Source organism: Pan troglodytes, chromosome 14 (genome assembly GCF_028858775.2).
Source record: "Pan troglodytes isolate AG18354 chromosome 14, NHGRI_mPanTro3-v2.0_pri, whole genome shotgun sequence".
Taxonomy (NCBI): domain Eukaryota; kingdom Metazoa; phylum Chordata; class Mammalia; order Primates; family Hominidae; genus Pan; species Pan troglodytes.
Genome location: NC_072412.2, coordinates 78,736,344 through 78,761,546, shown reverse-complemented (window position 1 = coordinate 78,761,546; position 25,203 = coordinate 78,736,344). Strand labels below are relative to the sequence as shown.

The 25,203-nt window shown below is 39.1% G+C and overlaps 2 protein-coding genes across 4 annotated transcripts in view; both read right to left on the bottom strand.

Moving 5' to 3' along the window:
- Positions 1-200: 200 nt before the first annotated feature.
- KLF5 (KLF transcription factor 5) lies at positions 201-22,899 on the bottom strand. Of its 3 annotated transcripts, none has more exons than XM_063792197.1 (4): positions 22,665-22,899; positions 15,082-15,955; positions 13,899-13,958; positions 201-2,033 (listed from the first exon to the last, which is right to left on the bottom strand). In XM_063792197.1, the coding sequence occupies exons 2-4, from the start codon at positions 15,941-15,943 to the stop codon at positions 1,855-1,857; spliced, it is 1,101 nt and encodes a 366-aa protein (XP_063648267.1). In that variant the 5' UTR covers positions 15,944-15,955; positions 22,665-22,899; the 3' UTR covers positions 201-1,854. The 3 variants fall into 3 exon arrangements, with proteins under 3 accessions (XP_063648267.1, XP_001136935.1, XP_054521342.1); XM_001136935.6 differs by lacking the exon at positions 22,665-22,899 and adding an exon at positions 18,227-18,859; XM_054665367.2 differs by lacking the exon at positions 22,665-22,899 and adding an exon at positions 17,978-18,154.
- Positions 606-25,203, bottom strand: part of PIBF1 (progesterone immunomodulatory binding factor 1) — a 298,753-nt gene continuing 274,155 nt past the window's right edge. Inside the window, exons 19-22 of the mRNA XM_024348282.3 lie at positions 18,798-19,157; positions 15,082-15,955; positions 13,899-13,958; positions 606-2,033 (exon numbers count right to left, since the gene is read on the bottom strand). Of these exons, the coding sequence (XP_024204050.1) occupies positions 18,837-19,157 (321 nt within the window). The 3' untranslated portion in view covers positions 606-2,033; positions 13,899-13,958; positions 15,082-15,955; positions 18,798-18,836. The remainder of the gene's footprint in view (positions 2,034-13,898; positions 13,959-15,081; positions 15,956-18,797; positions 19,158-25,203) is intronic.

The following is a 25,203-nucleotide window of genomic DNA, read 5'->3' as shown; positions in this document are numbered from 1 at the left end:
CGGAGGTTGCAGTGAGCCGATATTGCGCCACTGCACTCCAGCCTGGGTGACAGAGCGAGACTCCGTCTCAAAAAATAAATCCCCGTCTTATGTAGGTACGGGTTCAATGTGGCTCTTCTACAAATGTGTGGAATTGATTTCTCACTAACCGCCCTGATCAGACTCTTTATTGCAGGTAAAGAAGAAAAGCACCACATACATCTTTTAGGCACTTTTTATTTTCCAAAAAAAAAATTGTCGTTAATATATAAACATCTCATTCTCTCAAAAAATTCTACAACTATACAGCTGTTTGCTCCATTATTTGCATAGGAAATGACCACAATACAAAAATAAGAGGGAAAAAGAAGCAAAACAGCAACCGATTTATGCTTTTCATGTAGGTGTGTTTCCACGTATAAACATTTTGAAGCCTCTTACAAAATTATTTACATCGTTTGTCATCTATTTACATCTTTTAAGAGCAACTTTTCTAACAAACAAAACTATAATTTATCAAGTTATGAAAATTGTCTTCTAAAAAAACTTACTATATTACCACAAAATAAATAAAGATAAACAATATTTTAAAAACAAAATTAAATTTTCATTTCAATTAAGACCCCTTTTGGCATTTTGCTTATTTATTCTGCCCTTTGGTTAACAGCATCAGCATCACATTACTATTTTATATTGCATATATGTAGCATTTGCTTCCTTAAGTTTTCAACATATCATTTATATTTAAAGGCAGACACTGAGTCAGTATTAATAGATTAACTAAACTGCACTGTAATTTAGATAAAATTACTGTGTCTCACTGTGTATTACATGCAAAATCCACATAAATTGTCATTTAACCAACAGTACTGCATGAGCGAACATCTCGATATATGAAAACTGCATCATCAATTCAACGTTTCGGTACTTGAAACTGCATCATAAATGCAACATTGTCATATGTGAAAACGACATCCTAAGTCCTTCTTTTTAAAAATGACATTGCGTTTAGCTTATTGTAAGAGGTTGAACTTTTGTATTTTGTAACTATCTTTAAGCTCTTCAGTTTATAATTCATATAAAATGCCTTTTGTATTTAAAATAATCCTATTTTAATCAGTGCATGAAATTTGCTTTTTTAAAGTTCATTTGAATGATTATTCCTTCCCTCTAAAGAAATGATTTTGGTAATGTTGAGAGGTACCTTACCACAAATCCTAACTGTAAGTGTATTCATGGTTATTTTCAAAAGAATTATGACTCTTCCCCAAAAGAATCCTAAAAAACTTGTAATAAACCTATAAAGCTGATTTGCATATTTACAAAATTTTGAATAGCAAATATAGGCAACTCATATATGTATATAATTTTTAAAAACCCACACATTTGTTCAATGGCTATTTGTGAATTGCCAGGTACACTGTATCTCTAAGGAATTACCTACTATTGAAAAAAACTACTCAATGCCAAGTAAAATCTTGACATAACAATCCATTCTTCTTCTGGTGCCTGCCAACTGATTTGTTTACTGAACACTGTCACATTAAATGATGGTGCCTAGGTAAAAACGCTGCACACACTCCCCTCCACCCCCACCCCTTACCCATGTTGAGATGTGGCTGCCTGTCATGAGATGAGATCTGCTTGAGTAAAGCCATATACATTACAGCAAGCATTCCAGATTCTTAAAATGACCAAACACTTTGGTATTAATACAATGTATTCCCTGTTTTCTCAAATATACAAAATATACATTTCCAGTTTTAGTTGTGGTTTTCTTGTTTTTTTTTTGTTTTTGTTGTTTTTACACAGGAATAGTTAGGTCTGTCATTTGAGGGAGCCCAGGGGACCTGGAACGGGACACATGGGCAGTGCTCAGTTCTGGTGCCTCTTCATATGCAGGGCCAGGTGGTCAGAGCGCGAGAAGCTGCGGTTGCACACCCCGCACTGGAAGGGCTTGGCGCCTGTGTGCTTCCGGTAGTGGCGGGTCAGCTCATCCGATCGCGCGAACCTCCAGTCGCAGCCTTCCCAGGTACACTTGTATGGCTTTTCACCTGTGACAACGAACAAAGGAGGTAAAGCGGCCTGCTTGTAATGCAAACATCCTAGATAACACCGGAGAAGGAATTTCAAAGAAAAAAAAAATCTTGGCCAAGCGAAAGAAGGAAAGCTCATGAATTCCATTATGAGTAAATACATATCAAAGCCACTCAAAGTAAGCTAGTTAAGAGTTATTTCTTATAACCTCCAAGTATTTTTACCTTATAAAGAAAAAAGCATTTTGTGTACCTTTGAACAACTGAAGAATAACAATTTTAGGCAAATACAAAACGAATCAGTGCCCTTATTTTTATGTACTCCTACACACATAAATCCAGGAAATGACTAGATGAGCCCGAGTGGCTTTATCATTATTGTGCAAATACAGTTTCTATACCAACAAACCCAAATTAAATTATCATAGGACTAATGGCTGTTAAGGTGGGTGAGGGAGGAAAAAATTCAGAAGCTGTTGCACGAATCACCTATACAATGAATTTCATGTACCACAATTGCTTAACCAGAAACTGGTCCTAGATGTTTCTAAATTAGCCAGACAGAAGCTTGCAGCTCATAAATCAGTTCACTTGAAAACATGGCCTCCAAAATGGACTATTAGGGCATTCACTCTTTGAGATTCACACACACCTTCACACCTTCCTTTTGCAGATTGAAGCAAAATAGTCTGGTACTGATAACTTCACATTGGTAAAAAAAAAAAAGTCAGACCATGAAACAGCTGTAAAAACTGACATTTGTTGACTTGTATTTAGTTTTTCTTTGTCATGTGTTACACCCAAAATTCATTCCATAAACAATTCGCCAAGCATCTATTATAGGCCAGGAACTGTCCCAAATACTTGTGATACAATGGCTAACAAAATAAAAACAGCTGGCCTCATGGAGCTTACATGTGTAATATACATCTAAAAGTCTGAAATTGTTCAACCTACCCATTCCATTCTTTCACAGTTCTCTTCCCTTGAGTAGTGAGTTGGTATGTTCCTCCCTCCCATCCTGTAATGTATATTATTCCTAATGCTCCCCAAAGCTTGCCAGCTGTTTAACTCTCAAAACTACTAAATATTCATAATGTAGTCTTAATTCACTGCTTGTGAATGAATCCTACTGGAGATCATATATTCCAGTAGGAATAAATGCCAAAACGTTCTTTCAGTGAGCATTAACTAGCAGTTCCTACATTTATGATTTTATAATTTTCTATGAATTTTTTATAAGAATTCGTGAGATAAATTCGTATATTAAAGTATTACTGGCTTACTGCTGAGTTTTATATAGATACTTTTTCACCTCTTAAATTCCCTTAAAAAAATGTTTCCTTCTTAAAGGGAGGAACCTCAGAGTTGCTTTGAACACTTGTTTAGTTCTGACGAAACAGAAACTGCACAACCTTTCTGCCTAATTTAGCAGTATCATGTTCAGGAAGTTGTAGGATTAACCAAGTCAGTCTAAACTTTAAAAGACCCTGTCCTCATCAACTGAGATTTCTACAATTTGTGGTTAATATATTTTTGTTGTCATGATAACCACTCTGACTCTCAGACAAAATCCCATAGGGACAAAGAAGAAAGTGCCAAAACAGACATGAAAGTGGTCCCAATTTTTTTTCCCTTGAGAGTTCACCTACATTTCCCATGGTATGGATTGCTGTGCCATACTTCCTCTCTTCTCTCCTCTGCCTCTGCCCCAGACAGTTTTTGTTTTAATTCCCTTTCTGGTTCCTATCAATCCACTTTAAAAATGCACATCTCAATTCTAGAAGTTTTTTCTCCCCTCATAGTAAATTCTAACCAGAAATTTAACCTAAGACACTCAAGCCGTTTATAAAACAAAGTATAAATCACGTTCTGTCACTTACAATCACATAAAATGTCTGATATATAGAAATATTTTAACACCAGTAGTAAATATAGCTATCACATTTGTAGATGTAAATTGATCACAAAAAAAAATTTTGCCCAGTACTATTAGTTTTTGTTCCCTGTGGAAAATAAACCGCAGAAACAAACATATTGGTTAAATACTTTACTGTCATTTAATGGAAAGAAAAAGTTATTTCTGATGTCTGAGACAAGGAAAAAAATTCCTATAGTGCTCCCAATTTTAAAAGAAATCATTCTAGTCTTTTGAATTTAATAATTAAATAGCAGAACTGAATTTTCAGAGTTTATGTAAGAAACAAGGGACACTAGACTCTTTTTGTTCACTATTTTTATTGGCTATGAAGCAATAAACTGCACCAGTATTTTTTAAAGTTTACTTTACTGATTGCTTGAAATACGGTAGCCATTAAAGTTTCTAAAACATTTGGGGTTTTGCTCTCAATTTATGCACATCTATAGAGTATTCAGCCAAGAATACTACCAGTGTCTGGAATGTTAGTTACTGGGGCCAAGTCTTACCATAAAAGTAAGGACAACTATCCCCCCACTTGGGGCAGTTTCTATGGGATTTGTTCAAGTGTCAACACCGTTCAAGTAAAACATCGTAGAGGAAGCTGGTACCCAATTTCTGGCCAAACAGCAGACTTGGGCCTTTCTTCCTCAGCCAGAAACACTATGCACAGTACTTCTGGGAAACCAAACTGACTTCCTTTAAGTTATATTTCAACAGGATAGAGCTTTCAAAAGTTTAATTGGATTTTTACAGAATCTCTTTCCAATACCACCAATTTAAAATATTTAGTTAAGCTCTTTCAACATCAACTGTATTTTTAAGTTCTCATGCTGTTAACGTGAAACTTTCCAAAGGCAAAAAGAAAAAAGTGACAAGTTTGTACAGCACAGAAAACAAGCTCCCACTTTATCTCAAAGTATGTGTTTTCTCATTCTGTTTTTAAATTACAGGAGTATTTTGCTAGAATCTCTAACCTTTGAAAACTATGTTCAAGTTAAACATACATACTATCCACGCTGATAAAGTCATTAACATACTTTACAAAAATGTTAAGCAGAAACATTACCGGTAAAAGGAAAAGGGAGCAGGCACCAGCAGCCATGGAGCACATACTCCAGAGCGAGGTACTTCTCATTCTCTTGCTTCCTCACAATAACCCCGTAGAGTTAGAAGCAAAACGATGAGCTCCACATTAAGAATCCTGGTCTGCCACTTTTCCTTAATGTCTCACTTAAATCTTCCATTAGCAAACACTAATACGCTCTCTTTGAACGATTTAAGGAACACATACATATTGTTCAAATTCATTTCCAGATTCTAAAGCCACTTGTGAAGGTCAGCTAAGGAATGGCTTAATGGACTCACAGCAAGCCTTGAACCCCAGACGATCTGAAACAGAGGGCACAACCTGGCAGTGCCAGCCTCTCTGGGGCCTGTGGGGTCCTGAGCACAGTTTAGGTATTGGCAATTCCCAGGTATCACCTAACGATAGCTCCTTTCCCCCAGGGTAAGTGAATTTCAGTGGGTTAGTGGAACATGTTTGTAAGCCATTTTAAAAATCCTCAGCAACAAACTGAAAATTGTCCTTTTTTTTCCCCCCTCTGAATGACTTCTGAACCTATCACAATGGAATGGGAAGTTTCTCTGCTCTGCTGAACACATTCAATAGACATACCAAGGCCTTTTCCTAAAATGTTCTACATAGATTCTTCTAACAAAAGAATAAAAATCACTGATAAAATATTTATCTTAAAATAGTTATTTTAGATAATGTTTTAAAAGTTTATTGCAGCAAATTTGCACATCGGTTTCCTTCCTGGTGACTAAAAGACAACTCAATCAATACCTGATAAAGCTAAAATATCATGAGAATTAAAGTCACTGTTTATTAGTGAAGGTGTAACCTGTACTAAATGCCTTGCAAAACTCAAATAAGACTGGGTTTCTGGCCTCAAAGAACTTAAAATCTGTATCTTGTTCTGCGAACCTAAACAATCCAAACTTTTAAAGTAGAATAAATTATTTCAACCTAATCTAAACTCTTAGAACTTAAGAGTCCTTGAAGCTCAAAATGGGCTCTTATTTCAAGAGGAAAATATTTTCATGCAATTCAATAATAATTAGATTTTTCCCATCATTTGAGACTTACGAAATTTAGTCTCTGAAATAGGCTCATATTAGATTTGCTTCTAAAAATCAAAAGGGAGAAAAATAGGAGACACTTATTAAAGAAATTCATAGGAAAATGATTTAGATATCTAAGAAAAGAGATAAAGTAGGAGGATGATTTTAGCTCACTAATTCATATTTTTATGTCTATGCCAGTAATTTTCCATCCAAAAACCTTTCTATTAAAACTCATTGTCACACATTTCCTATACTTGGAACAGAAGGTCCATATCAAAGATTAGTATTATTAGCATTTGTAAATGCATCTAATTATTTACCAGATAACACCATCAATATTGTGCCCATTCAACCTAAGGAAGCTGATTGCCAAAAACAAAAACAAAAGCAACAAAAGAGAAATTCCTTTCTCTCCTCAATTTATATTGATCACTTTCTTTAAAATCCGATACCTCACTCCTTCTAGAAAGCCTCTGAACAGACCAGGAGAGATCATTTCACTTCTCTGTATCCCCATCACTGAAATTTCTGTTGAGCTATCAATTTGCACTTGCACATATACTGCTTTAGGAAGGCTTCAAATAGTTGTATTTTGCCTCCTTAACTAGCTTTTAAAGTTCCTCAAGGGCAGAGACTATCTTCTATTCCTGCTGTAATGCCACACTTTCCCTAATGCATCTTGAAAACAACTCAGTTATTCTGATTAATGAAAAGGAGGGAAGGCATAAAAGGTTCTTGTGAGGCTGTCAGTTTTTTATTCTTCTGTGGACCCTCCTGCAGCAGGGCTTTTGCCTGGCTTTGCCCTGCCCAGGACCACTGACAGTAATCTGATAATACGCATTTAGGTGAGAACCATGTTTTGAGCCACTTCCAGAGAAAATAATCAGAATGAGTTATTGTCCATTCTGAAGTTATACAGGGATAAACTCTGTTTAAACAAATTGTCTTAGGTAGAACTGGACTGGACTTCAGGAAAGCCAAGACATACTAGAGCCCCTAGCACTGGTCAAAGGCAGCGAGGGGACTTCTCCCAGGGCCAGAAAGCACTGATCTGCCAAACCCAAAGAGGGAATGGGTGGGATCACGATGTCAGGGGTTACACTTACAGTCTACATCCTAGCAGAGATTTGGAATCTCTGGGCTCCTAAACTACTGCTACTTCTCCTCTGGGTTCCCAGTAAACATTATGAAGACTATCCCGTCATTAATAGAGTTAATGAAATCAAATACCAATTCTTCAGTCTCCTGATAACGAGACAACACTCGGATTCACTTTCTTATAATGGGAGTTCGCACTGACGTTAAAGTGTCAATGAGGAATTTCACCTTTTCTTTTGGTAAGCAAAACAGAAAAATCCTCTATTTTCATTTTTTTTCCCAGTATGGAATGAGTACTAGATAACCTTCCCTTTAATTTGCACTTCACATGGTGACCCTGACCAGTAGGTCTCCTCCCAACTCGTAAAGGTTTACCTTTTCATAAAGTAGCCAAAAATAAATTTATTCTTCTATATAGATATTTTTAGGTAAAACTTACCTACTGTGCACTTCTAAAACTGTAACTTATCCTTAATAAGAGTTGTTGTTTGAGATCCTTGAATATAAATAATACTGGCTAACAGAGTAGGAATGCTGCTACGGAGATACTTTTACTAAAGTAGGACATTATTTCTAATCTTTCACTAGAAACGATGTAGGTCATCAAGTAAACAGCTACTACATTCTATAGAACCAAAAATATCTGCCAAATTCTTGGGTGACTGTATTATTATTTTTTAAAAACATTACTCTCTACTTTCAAGACTAATTATTTCTATCTCCACTCCAGCAATTCTATTTAGTCTATTTATGAACAAAAGGGCAAGAAGAGATTATTCGTCTTTGGATTCTCCACAAAACCAGTAAAAAATATTTGCTGAATCAAATTATACTTCTTAACTTTTGATAAGCTTTATCATCTCTAAACAATGTTTAATCAATTTCCTATGTAAATGTTTTTCAGATGAAAGAACAAGTCCTAGAAGCAAAGTTTAATCTTCCCAGTGAGTCATTAAAAAGAAATTGCTTCTAAGCTTTCATGCTCATAAATACCTTTCCTGGGGTCTGAACCAGCAAGTCTCTTAAGCTACTACTTTAAAAAAAAATTGTTTGAAATTATCAATACACAAAATAAATTTCAAAGCTGCAAATAAAAAAAAATGGAAAAGAATGATAAGAATGTTTAATAAAATCTAATCTAATACTAAAGGCTAATAAATGTGATACTTCCTCTGCAATAGTTTTCAAATAGAGACTCAAAAAACCACTGAGTCCTAAATCTCTTCCTGCAAAAAAGATTTTGCCTGTGTTACCTCTACCAATAAAACAGGTTACACATTTAACCACTATTATTTCTCGATTCACATTGTAAGATCTCCATCCATTAAGGCCCAGAGTGAAAACCTTTGTATACAGTTTTCCTAAAAAGCCTTTTACCCTTTTCCCACAGTTCCACAAAAAGAAGAGTAACTTATGTTCAGAACACTGAATGTTGCTTTTAGTAAGTACCTGCAATGAAAATATCTTTATTGTCAATATTACCGATTTTTTATTTTTTATTATTATTATTTTTTTCATATGGAGTCTTGCTCTGTTGTCCGGGCTGCAGTGCGGTGGCACGATCTTGGCTCACAACCTCTGCCTCCCAGGTTCAAGCGATTCTCCTGCATCAGGCTCCCAAGTAGCTGGGACTATAGGCATGTGCCACCATGCCCAGCTAATTTTTGTATTTTTAGTAGAGACAGGGTTTCACTATGTTGGCCAGGCTGGTCTCGAACCCCTGAACTCAGGTGATCCACCTGCCTCCGCCTCCCAAAGAGCTGGCATTACAGGCGTGAGCCGCCACCGCGCCCAGCCAAATATTATCGAGATTTTAAAATCAAAAGCTATGTTTAATATATTCCATGAAAAATGACTTTGGAGCAAAGACCTACAAAGGAATTTTTTTTTTTTTTTTTTTTGAGATGGAGTCTCACTCTGTCGCCCAGGCTGGAGTGCAGTGGCACGATCTCAGCTCACTGCAACCTCCGCCTCGTGGGTTCAAATGAGTCTCTTGCCTCAGCCTCCTGAGTAACTGGGACTACAGGCATGTGCCACCACGCCTGACTAATTTTTGTATTTTTAGTGGAGATGAGGTTTCGCCACGTTGGCCAGGCTGGTCTCGAACCCCTAAACTCAGGTGATCCACCTGCTTTGGCCTCCCAAGTGCCAGAATTACAGGTGTGGGCCACTGTGCCAGGCCCTAGAAAAGAAATTCATATCTAAGGATCTTTTAGTACCCAAACTGAAAGTCAATATATTCAGCAGCAAATCTCAAGTACAGATTATACGAAGTATAACTAATAACATCTTACTACACATGTCAGTAGGCAATAAAGTCTTCTGCAAAAGACAGTAAGGCAGAAAATGGGAATGTAACCCCTTTACAAACTAGGCTTCCACTAAAAATCTTTCCAGGACTTAATGTGGAAATCTTTCCTAAACAGGGAATCTTGAACACAGTGCTTTAAGAGTCCATTTTGTGAGCCTGGCGTGGTGGCTCACGCCTGTAATCCCAGCACTTTGGGAGGCTGAGGCGGGTGGATCATCTGAGGTCAGGAGTTCGAGACCAGCCTGGCCAACATGGTGAAACCCCGTCTCTACTAAAAATACAAAAATTAGCCGGGCATGGTGGCAGGCGCCTGTAATCCCAGCTACTTGAGAGGCTGAGGCAGGAGAATCGCTTGAACCTGGGAGGTGGAAGTTGCAGTGAGCCGAGATCGCACCACTGCACTCCAGCCTGGGGACGAAAGCGAGACTTCATCTCAAAAAAAAAAAAAAAAAAGAAAGAAAAGTGAATTTTGTGTTCCTATGTTATTTGTACAATGTTTCCATTTTCTCCTACAGGCGTGTTTCAAATTGTCCTTTTCCACTGTCAATCTCCAGTAAGCCACTCTGGGATCACTTAGTACACACAGACTCCAATGCATGGAGTGTGGGTCTGAGGAATACTTGAGCCAAGTGTGTGTTGTTCAAAGACTTTCTTTGTACAAATGCTAATTTCTTGCCCTGTTCCAGATAGCTGAAACGGGGGGGAAAAAAAGAAAAAAAAAAAAATCTAGAAACGTTACCGTACCCTGATTTCCCAACAGCTTTTCCATATTCTCTAAGGTTAAGTGCATATCCACGCACATGAAAGGAACCGCTAGGACTTCAAACATCTGTGTTGAGTTCATGGTTTACTTTTTCAGAACTTTTTCTCTGGAAAGAACTTTTTAAATTTCTACAAATTTTTGTTTGAAGATATAGCCAATATATTTTCCTATTGATTTCAACTTATTTCAGCCTCAAACCTTTGCAAACTTAGACATTATTTTAAATATTCATTATATTAAAGAAAAAAGTAAGGTATGTGAGCATATAATACTGGTTGCAATAGACAGTTTATCAGTCATGTTGATTTATAAAGACAAAACAGTATACTTGGGAGCAACTTTAGAGTAATGGCAATGTGTTCCGCCCCTTGTAGACATCATGAGGCATATAAATTTCAGTAGAATGTTCATTTAAATGCTGTTAAAAGTACAAATATTTTGAATTGGAAATACACCACTCATTGACATTGTTGCCTAGAAGCAGCCATAATTATTTCTCACCAAAGGCATGATAAATGTATACACACACATATTACAAATAATACATGAGAACATCCACATCTATAAGGGGTGCTTCTACAGGCCTTATGCTATATTATGTATGTACAGATATAAATAAAATATAATTATTCCCTAGAATAGAAGCAAATGTTTCCAGTATTGTCTAATCACACAAAGAAGATAGAACTTTGTATTATTTATATGCGATTTCCTGATAAAGAAATCAAAGTATATGAACTTAGAAGACTTGAATGCTACACTTCTGGTTTAAGAAACTGATATATCATCTACTCTGTCATCTCAGATTACTTAAAAAGTTCTGTTTTGTTAAGACTATTATTTGCTTAGGTTCAATTTGCAACCCAAGTTAAAGAAGCACTTCCAATCTAAAAATCCAGAAGAAGTAATTAAACTCAGATGTAGGCTGTTTTCATTGCCTAAATTATTTTTAAAACATAAGGTAACTTGACATTTTAAAGCAATTACAATTATTTTCCAAAGAAATGCTAGGGTGCTTCACATTCTGCCTGTAAAACGGCAATCATTTAAAGAGTATTTTATGTCATCAACTGTTGTGTGGTTTTTAAAGTCCTCTGATAAACGGTCCGAGAGGGAGGAGGAGGACAGAAAGAAAACCAAAAAAAGCTATTACATAAGAGAAGTAATTTAGAAAAACTGTTCTAACTGTTCTACCTGGGCCTTAAAGGGAAGGAAAAAAAAAAAAAAACACCTTTGCTGGCTTCAGATACATTCATTTAAAAACAACAGGCGGGCAGGGTGGGGAGGATGCAATGAGAGAACAGGTAATTGTAAAAGGCATTGTCTAGAAATGAGAAATGAGGAGAAAACAACCTCAATGCTCTATGATTACCCAAGAACAGGTTTAGCCAGATGAACAAGTCTGCTACAAACCCTCCCCCAAGGCATTTGAAAGACTATCAAACAAAACTTTATTAAACTGGATTACATGTTCTCATTCATTAGATGTTGAAGGCCACAATGTTTATGGTCAGGTGAAAAAGCTGATGCAAGGGACCCAAACCAGGTCTCGGTCTTCTTTTCAGTCTGTTTTTATTAGTACAAGCATTGTTAAGACAACCCACGATTAAATGTATTTGCCAGCAGGTCAAGTTCCTGAATCGCAGGTATAAGCATTCAGGGCACTAAACCCTGACGGGGTGAAAGGCTATTCAGATATGGGTTTGACTACATCCCTGCAATAAGTAGTTGATTACATCGTTATATGCAATTGTGCTCTTTTATTATGAGACTTTAAACCCATGAAAATGTGTTCCCTCCTATCTCTCATATCAAGGACTTCCAAAAGAGAAAAAAACAACAGTTCAAATGTCTTTATATTTCCATTTATATTCTGTAAAAGGACATTTTGGTAATTCTACATGGAATATTTGCCTGGCACTTGTCATTTGTATTTTGAAAACTTTAAGTTGGAGTTTTTATAACATGCTTAATTCATTTGTGTTTAACCATAAAAATTTCTACCTTGGGCTGCCTATGAAGGATCCTTCCTCTTAGGTAATCAGTTTGTCTCCATGCAAAAACCTCAGGCCAAAACAGCCCGCTCATTTCATAGATAAATACATAAGATGCCTTTTCCTTAAAAGCAGTTTCTCAAAAAGCCCTGGAATCTACAACATTGTCATCAGAAGTTAATAAGTAGTGTTTATCACTGGGATATCAAGCAATGCTTCCTAACATGCATACAAAATGTCTGCAACCATATTCCTCTTAGGGCTCTATCTCAGCACTGACCTTTGTTCAAAGGCTTTTACTTTTTAATGCAGCAGTTAGAGATAACTACTTCATTTATCAAAACTCAATTTCCATAGTAACATCTAGCCTGGGGAGATTCAAGTCCTCACACTAATCCAACAACCCATTCAAAGGAACTGTTGAATACTTTGGTTTCCATAGCAATGATGGAATAATACATTTTGCTAGGTCATTGCTTTTATTACCAAACTTATTCTCTGAACTTTAGGTAAGGCTGTATTTATTGAGGGAAAAAAACACAATCACTTTATATAAGTTCTTTTCTTTAGGGCTGCTCTTTTAAGAAAATCGCAAATAGTAACCATCTATATATTTGACAATATTTGGAGTATTTGGGGGGCCTTTAAAGTATGCCACCTGGTTTCATCTTAAAATGGCTTCTGATATAATTTTAAAGTTTAAAAGCTCTTAAAAGTGCTGGTCGGGCGCGGTGGCTCATGCCTGTAATCCCAGCACTTTGGGAGGCCGAGGCAGGTGGATAAAGATGTCAGGAGTTGGAGACCAGCCTGGCCAACATGGTGAAACCCCGTCTCTACTAGAAATACAAAAATCAACTGCGCGTGGTGGTGGGGGCCTGTAATCCCAGCTACTCGGGAGGCTGAAGCAGGAGAATCGCTTGAACCTGGGAGGCAGAGGTTGCAGTGAACTGAGATCACACCACTGCACTACAGCCTGGCAACAGAGCAAGACTCCATCTCAAAAAAAAGTGACTGCTATAGATTAAACAAAGCAAATACAAAAGTAGAGGAGCTAAACTTAAAAGCACATGTAAACAAGAATGAATGTAAGCTAGAATAAAGATGAAGTCTCTCACACTACCAAGTTTAGGCTGGGGCTTGTAACCCATTTCTGACCACGTGATTTTAACACTGCAATTTCAGCCCTACCTTTCATCAAGCACAGAAAACATACTAAACACAGATATTTTAACCTAGAGGTGAAACTGTTTTCACCAATTATGCAGTACACGCCAAATGGGAAAGTTTTTAAGAGTTTAAAATGGCTTTCTCAGAGCAAAATTATTTGCTATGGAAGAAAATAAGTTTTGTTTTGTTTTTTTTTCTTCAAAACACTGCCATTGTAAGTTTTAAAATCCATTAGTAAACATCACTGTTTGCATTTTTGGGTAATCAACTCTGAGCGGTGACAGGGCAAGAAGGCCTTAGTGAGGGAACATCACCGGCCTTCCTGGAACCAGATTTCTCATGGAACTGAATTCTGAACCAAGCCTGTGCTGAAAAGGTAGGCTATTTAAAAAAAAAAAAAAAGTTGACAGAAGAAGAGATCAAACATGTGTTAGCTTTTAAAAGGATGAATACCACTTACACTATTTACACAACTCACAGAATTAACAAGAAAATTACATACCAGTGTGAGTCCTCAGGTGAGCTTTTAAATGAGAAGACTTGGTATAAACTTTTGTGCAACCTAAAATAAAGGAGAACAGCATGTCATTTTGGAGATCCTTTTGAAATCTTTACATTTGATGATTCAGTGTTTAAAATCTGGCTTTAAAGAAGAAATCTCTCATGCTAGATGAGATTATTTGAAGCTTCAGTTTTAAAAGTTTTAAAGAGCCCTCCCCCATTACCTTATGAAAGGCATGAAGTGATTTGTTTTATGTATCACTTTAACAGGAAAGAATACAGATAATCAAGCCAAACTACAAAAGGAAAATTTGTGTTTATATTCCAGTAGGTGCTGTACTTCCGTATTAAGAGCTGCTATATGTTTTTTAAAAAAATTTTAATGGCTCTAGAGCTGACAGTACTAAGCCATTATCCAAGATGACTGTAATTTTCTGTACTCCCACATTTCTTCTTTTTTCATTTAGCACGTCATGCCATATCATGTATCAGAGTCAATAAATTTTGCCATGTATTAATCATAAACTAGCTTTCCCAGTAACTTGTAAATATATTCCACGTATTGTCTTCAACTTATACTTTGGGCCATGTATCTCATTCAAAACTGAGCATATGCTCACATGCCATCAAAACCATTCTTAAATCTGTCTTGTAGACAGTCTTGTACCTAACATCAAGCTAGCTGCCTGCAACCTCCACTTCACCACCAAACCTTATTTTCCCCCACCCTACTTTAATCTCTTTCTGGGGCACTTAATTTAGAATTAAAAACTGCAATTTATCCAATTGCCATTTTAAAGTAACTCTGGCCTAACTCGAAATAATATGTATTAGAAATTCAAATCTGTTTTAATACTAAAGAGAAAAAAAATCCAAGGGAACTTTTTCCAGAATATTCTAGCCAAGTTTTTGATGCATAACATAAGCAACAGACAACTAACTGGTTTACATACCAAAGTTAAAGCACAGAGATAGGATAGAGAAAAAAAAAAGGTAATTTTTTTTTTTACTGTCAAGTACAACTTTCCTATTTAAAGCCATGAGGTTGAAAAGGGCACGCGCGTGCACACACGCACACGCGCGCGCACACAGACAGACACAGACAGACACAGACAGACACACACACACACACACACACACACACACTACATCTATTGATGCTTCAACCAGGTAAGAGCACATACCAGGGTAATCGCAGTAGTGGATGCGTCGTTTCTCCAAATCGGGGTTACTCCTTCTATTGTATCTGACAGGTTGGATGTTTTGTGAGTTAACTGGCAGGGTGGTGGGTAAATTTGGATTGTGAATTGCCAGTTTAGAAGCAATTGTAGCAGCATAGGATGGAGGTGGGGTTAAATTCTGGAGCATCTCTGCTTGTCTATCTGGACTTCCAGGCTCTGAGCTTGGTGGTGACGGGGGAAAGTAAGTGGCCTGTTGTGGAAGAAACTGACTTGGCATTGTGTATGTGCAAGGGGGCATGCCCTGGAATTGTTTCACTGCAGTCTGCGGAACAGCAGAGGTGTGTGTGTTAAGGCCTGCCATGGCAGCTGACATAGAAACATTAAGAGTGTCCATTGCTGCTGTCTGATTTGTAGAACTGGGCATATCTAGATCCGGTGTATTCAGTAGCTGGTACAGGTGGCCCTGCTGGGGAGGGACAGAAAGATGAAGATCTGGTGTAGGAAGTTCTTGTTTGATGAAAATATTGTTCACCTCTGGAGCTGCGGTCTGGTGTGAGCTGAATATACTGGTGAACTCAGGGAGGGCCTGGGTCGGGGCCGGAGGAGGGGCAGTCGTTTCACTCTGGTGGCTGAAAATGGCAACAGGTTCTGTCTTGATGTGTGTTACGCACGGTCTCTGGGATTTGTAGAGGCCAGTTCTCAGGTGAGTGATGTCAGGGAGGAAGACGTTCATGTTGATACTGTAAGGTAACCCTTCAGTGTCAGTGAAGAACTGGTCTACGACTGAGGCACTGTCTCGTCTATACTTTTTATGCTCTGGAATTATAGGAACTGGAGGAAGCTGAGGTGTCAGATACTTCTCCATTTCACATCTTGTCTAAAAAAGAAGAGATATAAACATGCATAATCCACCTGATTCACCATCTCGGGAAGAACGAACAATCGGCGCCTACTAAAAATTCCCCCAATCCCTGTGTAAGGTACTAGGGCAAACTCCTCAATGTTGCTTATAAACATATCAGGCTTATTTTGTCGATTGTGTAATAACTGGTTGACCAAAACCTTATGAAACTCTGTGTAACTGGTAAAACTGCTCCCCCAATCACCCCCAAAAGTGAAAGACGCAAATCAAGAATAAAAAAGAAAGCAAACTCAAAACATTCCATTCTGATGCAATAACAAGCTATCATCACCCCTGTACAAGCAGGATTCCCTGCCCCATTACACAGTTAAGTTTGCAATTAGAGTACAGTATTGAAATGTTGCCGAACTACCTCAATTCTGTTTAAGTCACAAACATTAAAAAGCGTGGTTTTTTTAATAGAAAAAACGATGCAAACCTTTAAAATATTGCAAAGGTTTCTTTTCTTGACTAGATACTTCAAAAGTAATATAAAAATATTATTTGGAAATTTCAGTGTCTTTTCTCGTTTACAGTTCAATGAGAAGTTAAACACAACGTTCTAAGCAAAACCTTGTATCCACTGAAACAAAACAATTTCACATTCAATATTTGATCTAAATGTTGATTTTAATCAGCAGATCCTGTAATTGGTTAATATGATAATGAAATGTTCCTATTCATATCCCTATCTAAAACAGATCTTTAATTACCTAGGGGAAAATCACTCCCTTGGTAGAGTGCTGCTAAGGAGCCCGTGGGTGGGGAGGCTGCTGTATCCCTAGCACAGTCATCAGCAAAACATTTATCATGTCCTTCTCAGTGGGCCAATGCTACATTCCCCCCTACTCTGTAAAAAGCTCAGTCATCCCTTATCTTCTTAGTGCCTCCAGAGCAGAAAATTGACAAACTGAAATAACCGAATACTTTTCAAACGGTGATCTCTTTTCTAGGCTACAAACCAGCTTGTAACAAGTCGCCTCAAGCCTTTTCCAGCTATCTTCTCTCCTAGTATAACTTAAGCCTACATTTTTTAACACTGAAAAGGAAATTTCGAAAGATAAGAAAACCAACTAGATGGAATGGCGCATATATTAGCTGTGGCACCTTAACAGGTAAATAAGTCATTTTCTGCTACTACTTCATTTCAAATGCGTTTCATCTCGGACCTTGGTGTGGATGCGGACGGGGTTTCCCGGATAGACATGATTTAAAAATAAAAATTAACGCTCTCATCATGTGAGTCACATCTCTGACAAACGACACTGCCCTCTCACAGCAAGACCCTGGCAGACCCCACGGAGTAGGCGCTGGGTAGCAAATATACGATACGCCAAAGAGCTACTAAATGAAGTGTCTTGAAATAAACTGAACTAAACCCTTTCGTGCACTGCGCTCCCGCGGCGGTTAGTGGTTTCTGATTTTAGCTCTTCCAGCTGTTTGCATGTGGGTATGTTTCCAATTTTTTTTTCCTTGGGACAGGCTAAAAGTCCCGGGAAGTTTTTTCTGGGCTATATGACTCCCTGCGTAGGCGAAAGAAACAGGCGGTTGCTCTAATTCGGCTGCTGGGCAAGTGTAAAAGCCAACTGCCAGCTTTCAACGCGGCTCCGGGAGGAAATTTACGTGCACACGAAGAAAACAACACCCCCGGTCTTTTTTTTTTTTTTTTTTTTTTTTTTTAAGGAAAAATAAGCGCTCCGACACAACCTTAGCTTTCCTAACTCTCATTTTCCAAACGCGGCCCGCGATCGCTTCTAAAGCAGGTTGAGCCACCGGGTATGAAACCTTGGGGAACCTCTCCCCAGCACCCCAATTTGCGTTTCTACTTAACCCGAGACGATGGGGATGGGGGGGAGGGCTCCAATGCCTTGGCATTGGAGAGCGGTACAGGCGAAGGCGTAATTTAAGTAAAACTGAGCGTAAGCTACAAGGTTTCGTCCCTCGAGTGTAAGAAAAACAACTAAGGTGCGCGTGAGCACCCAGTTCCCTCCCTCTTACCTCTCCCAGGCCGACCCGCCGGGGCAGATTCCCCTCCATCCTTCCCACCCCCAGCCCCCCCCCATTTACTCTCAGCGAAACGCGGGGCCCCGGCCAGGCGTGCAGGGCGGGGCTGCCCACCCAGCACCGGCTCCGGTGCGCCCCGACGCACGCCCCAGCCTGGAGCGGCCCCTGTCGCCCGCGAGTCGCAGCAACGGGACACGCCCGAGCCCGGGAGTGCTGCGGTGGGAGGGGAGCGGCTCTTCCTACCTGGACCAGCTCCTCTGGAGGCAGCCGCGGGCCGGTGGCGGGCGGCTGGGCCGGCTGCGGGGCCTGCGCGGACGCGGGCTGCGCCTGCGGGCGGTGGTGCGCGTGCTTCAGCTCCTCGCCGGGGAAGAGCGCCGCGTCGCGGGCCGGATTCGCGGCGCCCAGCACCGGCTTGAGCTGCGCGAACACGGGCTCGTCCTGCGGCGCCGGCGGCTGGGGCACGGGTCCCAGGCGGGCGCTCATGCTCAGCACCCTCGTAGCCATGGGCACTCGGGGGCGCAGCTCCAGGCGCGGGTCGGGCGCACTTCCCACCTCGCCCACGCTGGCTTGGGCCGGCGAGCTCAGCGCGGGGCTGCCGGCGGAGGAGGGGAGGTTTCGGGTGGACTCCTCAGACAGCGGCAGGCAGTTTTCGAAGGCGCGCACGAAAAGCAAAACTCTTCCGCTCTTCCACACGTAAACGCCAACGTCCTCCGGGCGGCCACTTTCTCCCGCCCCGCCCCACCGTGCTCTCAGGCTCTCCGGAGCCCGCTCCCGCCACCGCCGACCTCCGCGAGAGAACTGCGAGCGCACGTACCTGCCCCGCGACTACTGACACTTGACGCTCGCCTCTATTTCACCCAACTCCGGGGGGGCGGGGCCCGCTCGCCTGATTGGCAGCGCCGCCGCGAATCCCGAGGCCCCGAGGCCGGCCAGGCCTGAGCGGCCAGCCTATGAGCAGGGAGAGAGGCAGCCAGGGCCCCGCCTCCGTCGGCCCGACCGCACCCCTCTCGGGCCACGAGCTTCGCGCGCAGGGCGGCCGCGCAGTTTGTACACAACTTCTCTGACAGATTGGGCTGGCGGAGCCGGGGGCGGAGGGAAGTAGCGGAGCGGGTGGAATCTGGGAAGAGGGGGAATTAGGGTGGAGACGCGGAGGGAGATCTCTTCGCACTGTTCTCTGCCGGGATTAGGAAGAAAAAGAGTATTGCACGTCTTAGGTGTTGTGCAAGGACCTGAAACTCAAAAGCTGAAACCCAGAAGGCAGCTAGGTAGGGGCGCTGAGGCTTTTAGAGATTTATCTAATGAGTGTGTACTTTTAAATATCCAAAATGTACTTCTCTTTAGCAGAAAACTAGGGGCGGTGTGATAAACAAATTTAAAACAGCTCTTGTCCCTGTGTATCTTTAGCAGTGAGTGTATCCGTTTAACAAGGCAAATTCAGAATGCCTGAATAAAAGATTTGATGGCAAGCGTTTTTTCAAATCCTTGCATAAAAGCCTGGGTTTTTCCCACTCCTTCAGGATTTTAATTGCTAGACGTTTTCCCACACATTTCTACTTCCCATCCGTGTGTGGGGAGGAGGGCTTGGGCCATATGAATTTGGAAGTTTCTAATATTTAAGCCGTGTTGATTCTAGCCGAAGCATGGAATCTAATTTAAGCACGACTAGCTCAAACGTGTATTTAAATAGACATTACATCTTTGACTTATTTTTGCTAGCACTGTATGTTCAAAAAATGGACTTTAATATTTACAAAGCAGAAACCTAGCACATTTACCTCACATTGTGGCACCTTTTCCTACGAAGAGACAACCAAAAAGCCGCAAACATAGACACAGAGCCGCTCTGAAAACTGGGAATCCAAATTTGTTGGAAAGTAATAGCCAAATATATTACCATCCATTTACTATGTTGTTATAATGGGAGGGTGAATTTTTGCCAGCAATCACCTAAGGAAACCACTTCCCTTAATCCTTAATGTTCTTGTACATGATTTTATCTGGCTTATTGGGAGGACGGAACAATAAGCTGCAATAAAAATGCCTGTGATATTACTACCAATGTACATATGTTGACACACAATATACCATTAGACAGTTTTACATATACCACAGCCTATTCATCACTTCAGAGTAAAACAGCTTTAAAAAAAAAGTCTTGGATAAAAACGTTCACTTCAAAGAGTGTATCTATCAAACGTATGGATCTCATTTTCAATGGGTAGAACATTAATATGCACATAAAGAAATGTATTTATTATTAGAAAATATAAAATTATGCTGTAAACTGGGGTTTTCTCCTTTTCCTTCTCTTCCTGTTGACACATGATTCATTTTTATAGCTGTGATCACTGCCTTCAGAGAATGGCTGATGACTACTTTCATGTTATCAAAGTATTATTTAATAAGTGCTTTTGCGAGTTTTTCTCTAACCAAGCAGCCCCATGCTGTCCATCTTCATCTTTAAAAAGCTGTCCTGCTTTTCTCTAATATAAAACCTATCATGTAATTAATTAGCTTAGAAGCAGATTATAGAATTAGGATGGGATTTAATGTAACTCTTTTAAAAAATTGAGCTTTGAAAGATTTTTGGTTACTTAATTCTGATAACATCAAACCTAAATGTGATGTAGATAATTCTTAATAGAACTTTTGTGCTCTTGTAACTTTAAGCTAAATCTAACTTAGATTTAATACATTCGGTAGCTGTATCTTAATGTGCTTTTGAACCTATCTAGACCTTTCCTTTTGTCTTTTTACGAGAGCTTCAGTGGCCCGGTCTTTCAACCTAAGTTTTCACTGCAATAAAATCCATATATTTTAATGGAAATGCTTCTATAATTTCACACCACTTTTTAACATGCTTTCATTTACAAAAGCTTTTTCATTGCAAAAAAAAACCCCATACAACTAAGTTTTTCATATTTTTAGTCTTGTTAATTTTTCATATTTCCACTTTTCATAATGAATATAGATATGAAGCTAGCGTTGGGGTTCTTATAGTAACTGAATATATTCCTTTTTGCTCCAATACAGTAGCAGGTTTTAAAATTCCATTTCGGGCATAAAGATTCATGAAATAGGGCTGCCACTTTTAAGTAATAGTTTCTCTGAAATGCCCTGCTCTGCAGTCTCACAGAAAATAACTAGCTTAGCACTGTACAATAGTACGGAAATTGGAAAGTAATCCTTTTCGGAGACATTTGCCATGTGATTCTGAACATATAAAGAACATGTTCGACCAAGCTTCCTTGCTGTTGCTTTTAACATAAATGCTACAGCTGCAAACCTGTTTCACCGACTTAGTAAAAAGGGTTAAAACTTGATAAATATTTTTCAAATGTTCCAGGTTCTACATTGGCATGAAGCCAGACAGTGTGAATGGACAGATCCTCAATTACTTTGAACTTTCTAGTTCTTCGCATTCCTTCCCGCTTAGTAGTGCTGTACCATTAGGGAAGATAGGAGAAAACAAAAAACAAATGTCAGGTTTCAGAAATCAATTAGTGGCCTGGCAGTGGTGTGTTAACTGAACTGTGCCAAAACAGGGGATTCTGAGGGAATGAAATAAAAATGTTGAGTAGCCAAGTTAGGTAGGAGGGTAAGCATAGAAGCAGTGTGCATGCTTAAGTCCTTAGTCACTGGGCAACACAGATTTAGTCTTAGAATAAACCATAAGTGTCACTATCTTTACGGGAATAAATACGGATGAATATGCGGGGGCTGAACAGGCATTCAATGTTGGGGGAGGGGGTTTGAAGGAGGCAGTGGAAAAAAATAGATAAATAGCTTCTGAATGATGAGATGAGGGAAATATGAAGCTATCACTAGGGCAGCGTTCACACACAACGACACGGCAAAAGGAATATCTAAATTCAGTTGTTTGGCAAATCTAAATTCAGTTGTTTGGCAAAAACGTCAGAGCTTGAAATTAAGAGGTATAGAGTATCACAGCCAATAAAACTGTATTCACTTTGAGTAGAAAAATATTCATAGAATATTTATTTCTGCCAAATCAGTATCAAATTGCCAAGTGATCTTGGGCCACAGAAAAAAGAACAAGAATAAAAATGAAAAATAAAGTTTTATACGGGAGCACACTCTTCTCTAGGGTAAGACTATTTAATTAAAGTGACTTTTTGGTAGTCATTGATTGCACACCCCTGTTAGAATCTGTATCAGTGAAAACTTAAAACTATTGTAATTATTGTCCTCTCCAACATTTCACATCTGTAGTCTCTGTATTTTTTCATTAATGGCAACCACCTAAAGCCACACATCAGAAAAAAAGTCATTAAGGAAATAGCCTGATAAATAGAAGCTTCAACTGAGATTAGTTGGAATTTAAAGCATTTTGACTCAAAAGATTACGAGACAAGAGAGAAGATGTTCTGTTCATTGCTTTTGTGATGAAAAAATATGCAGTTTAAATAAGACTAAATACTTCTATTTATATTAATTAAAATTATGTCTTAAGACAACAATTTAACATTTTATTTTTGTAATGTCTCTTGCCTCCAGTTCTTAAGAAATTACATTTTATATTTCAGTTTGGATTTTTAAATGTGTTCTTCTTAAAATATTTCATAAAACTCCCTTTATGCACTTATTCCTAAGGGTACTATAATTTATCTAGCCTAATTTTAAAACTCTAATAATATCCAAAAAAACAGGAGAGTTTTACCTTTTGAAGAGACTGGGATTGCTTTTTCCACCTTGTTTGTATAATAAGTAGACAAAAGTGACATAAATATAAATGCCTGGAACCAAGTTATAGGCCAAGCGTATTGTAGCTTAAACTGCACAGTATTTAAATTCTGACTCGAAACATGATAGGCAAGGTTAAAAGAAAGGTCTGAGCTAAAGTGGTTACACCAAACAATCTTTTAGAACATTAGGGAGGTCTCATCATCAGCATCACAATGGGCGGTGTTTTGAGCCAATTGCTGTTCATGTTATGACAAAAGCTGTAATGGTACCAGGCTGTGAGGAACACCCTGTGAATGCTCAAATGAACTGTGCATGGGTCACACGGAAATACTCTTTTAGATGTTGATTTATACATGAAGTGTGTAAAAGTAGTGCTAAAAGCAATGTGAGTTCTTCATGCCTTAACTTCCATACACTGTTGATGGTTGTGTAAACTTTAAAACTTTGGGGAAGGACAATTTGACAATAAGTATGAAAAAGGCTAAAATGTAAATAACTTTGAAAATGATAGATAATTCCTCTTCTAGGAAAGGTGTATGTGTATATATATACACACACACACATATATATACACATATATATATATACACACACACACACATATCTTTATATATAAAATTGGGCCAGGCATGGTGGCTCATACCTATAATCCTAGCCCTTTGGGAGGCTAAGATGGGAGGATTGCTTGAGGCCAGGAGCTGGAGACCAGCTTGAGCAACATAGTGAGACCCTATCTTTACAAAAATGTTTAAAATTAACCAGGCATGGTGATGTATGCCGGTAGTCCCAGCTACTTGGAAGGCTGAGGCAGGAGGATTACTTGAGCCCAGGAGTTCAAGGTTACTGTGAGCTATGATCACACCACTGCACTCCAGCCTGGGTGACAGAGCAAGACCCTGTCTCAAATAATAATAATTAATTTAAATTAAAATAAAATTGGAAATAACCTAGGTTAGGTGTCCAACAATAGGGGAGTAGTTAAGCAATACATCCATACCATGGCTACTGTTATGCCACCAAAAAGTTGAGTAGTTGGAAAAAAAGGGGAAAAATTCTTATTATTAAGGAATATTTAGTGACATGGGAAAACATTCATGCTATGTATAGTCAAAGAAAGGGGTTTTATAAATATGTACCCACAAAGATGAAAAGAAAATACCAAACATGGATGTATTTTGGTGGCCCTCGTTAGATGGTTATATTATAAGTTACTGCTGGGCGCGGTGGCTCACGCCTGTAATCCCAACACTTTGGGAGGCCAACACGGGTAGATCACCTGAGGTCAAGAGTTCGAGACCAGCCTGGCCAACATGGGGAAACCCTGTCCCTACTAAAAGTAAAAAAATTAGCCGGGCATGGTGACGTGCGCCTGTAATCCCAGCTACTCAGGAGCCTGAGACAGGAGAATCACTTGAGCCCGGGAGGCAGAGGTTGCGGTGAGCTGAGATTGCACCACTGCATTCCATCCTGGGTGACAGAGCAAGACTCCATCTCAAAAAAAAAAAAAAAAATTATGGGTCATTATTCACTTCTGGATACTTTTCAGTATTTTCTAGATTTTCTACAATTGCTATGTATTCCATTTGTAATCAGAATAAATATTTTAAATGAAAACATAAATAAATATTACCTTTCTACAGCTAAGGGTTAATTGGAACTGTAGCAGTTGATGATCAAATGATTTTCCATTTGAAGCCAGTAAAGTGTACCTACAACTTGCCAATACTCTGTACTGGGAAAACATGTAAACTTTCTTAACCAAGCTGCTAGATTTTCAGGAATTTCACTGCAGAATGAAGAAGCTGAAGAGAGATTACAAAGGGGAGTTTGAAGTTCAAAAGGGATAATATAGGGAATGTCTGAAATATAAATATGCTTTAATTCATTTCCTAAGTGATCAGCAAGACTTCCTCTACACTTATTTTTACTCTGTTATTTTGGGTATATCATTTTACTTTGTTGCTCTGTTTTCTCATATTAAATAAAATAGGCTGCTTACACTGATTTGACAAAATGCACAGACTCTTAAAACCAGGTAAAGTTTATATGCATCTTTAAATAGGTGTTTGTGTTTGGGTTTTTAAATTCTAAAATACTCACATAGAAGATTTGGCATCAAATAGTTTCAAATGGGATGTTATCTTTCTCTCTCGCTTTTTTTTTTTTTTGAGACAGGGTCTTGCTGTGTTGCTCAGGCTGCAGTGCGGTGACAGAAACATGGCTCACTGCAGCTCCAACCTCCTGGGTTCAAGTGATCCTCCCACCTCAGTTTCTCCAGTAGGTGGGACCACAGGCCCCACCACGTCAAGCTAAATTTTTTTATTTTTTGTGGAAACGGGGTTTCTCTGTGTGGCCCAGGATGGTCTCGAACTCCTGAGCTCAAGCAATCCTCCTGCCTCAGCCTCTCAAAGTTCTGAGATTACAGGCTTGAGCCACCATGCCCAGCTCATACTATTGTTTCTCTGAGAGCCTTGTTCTCTTTTCCAGAACATAAAGTTGTTCCAAAGGTATTC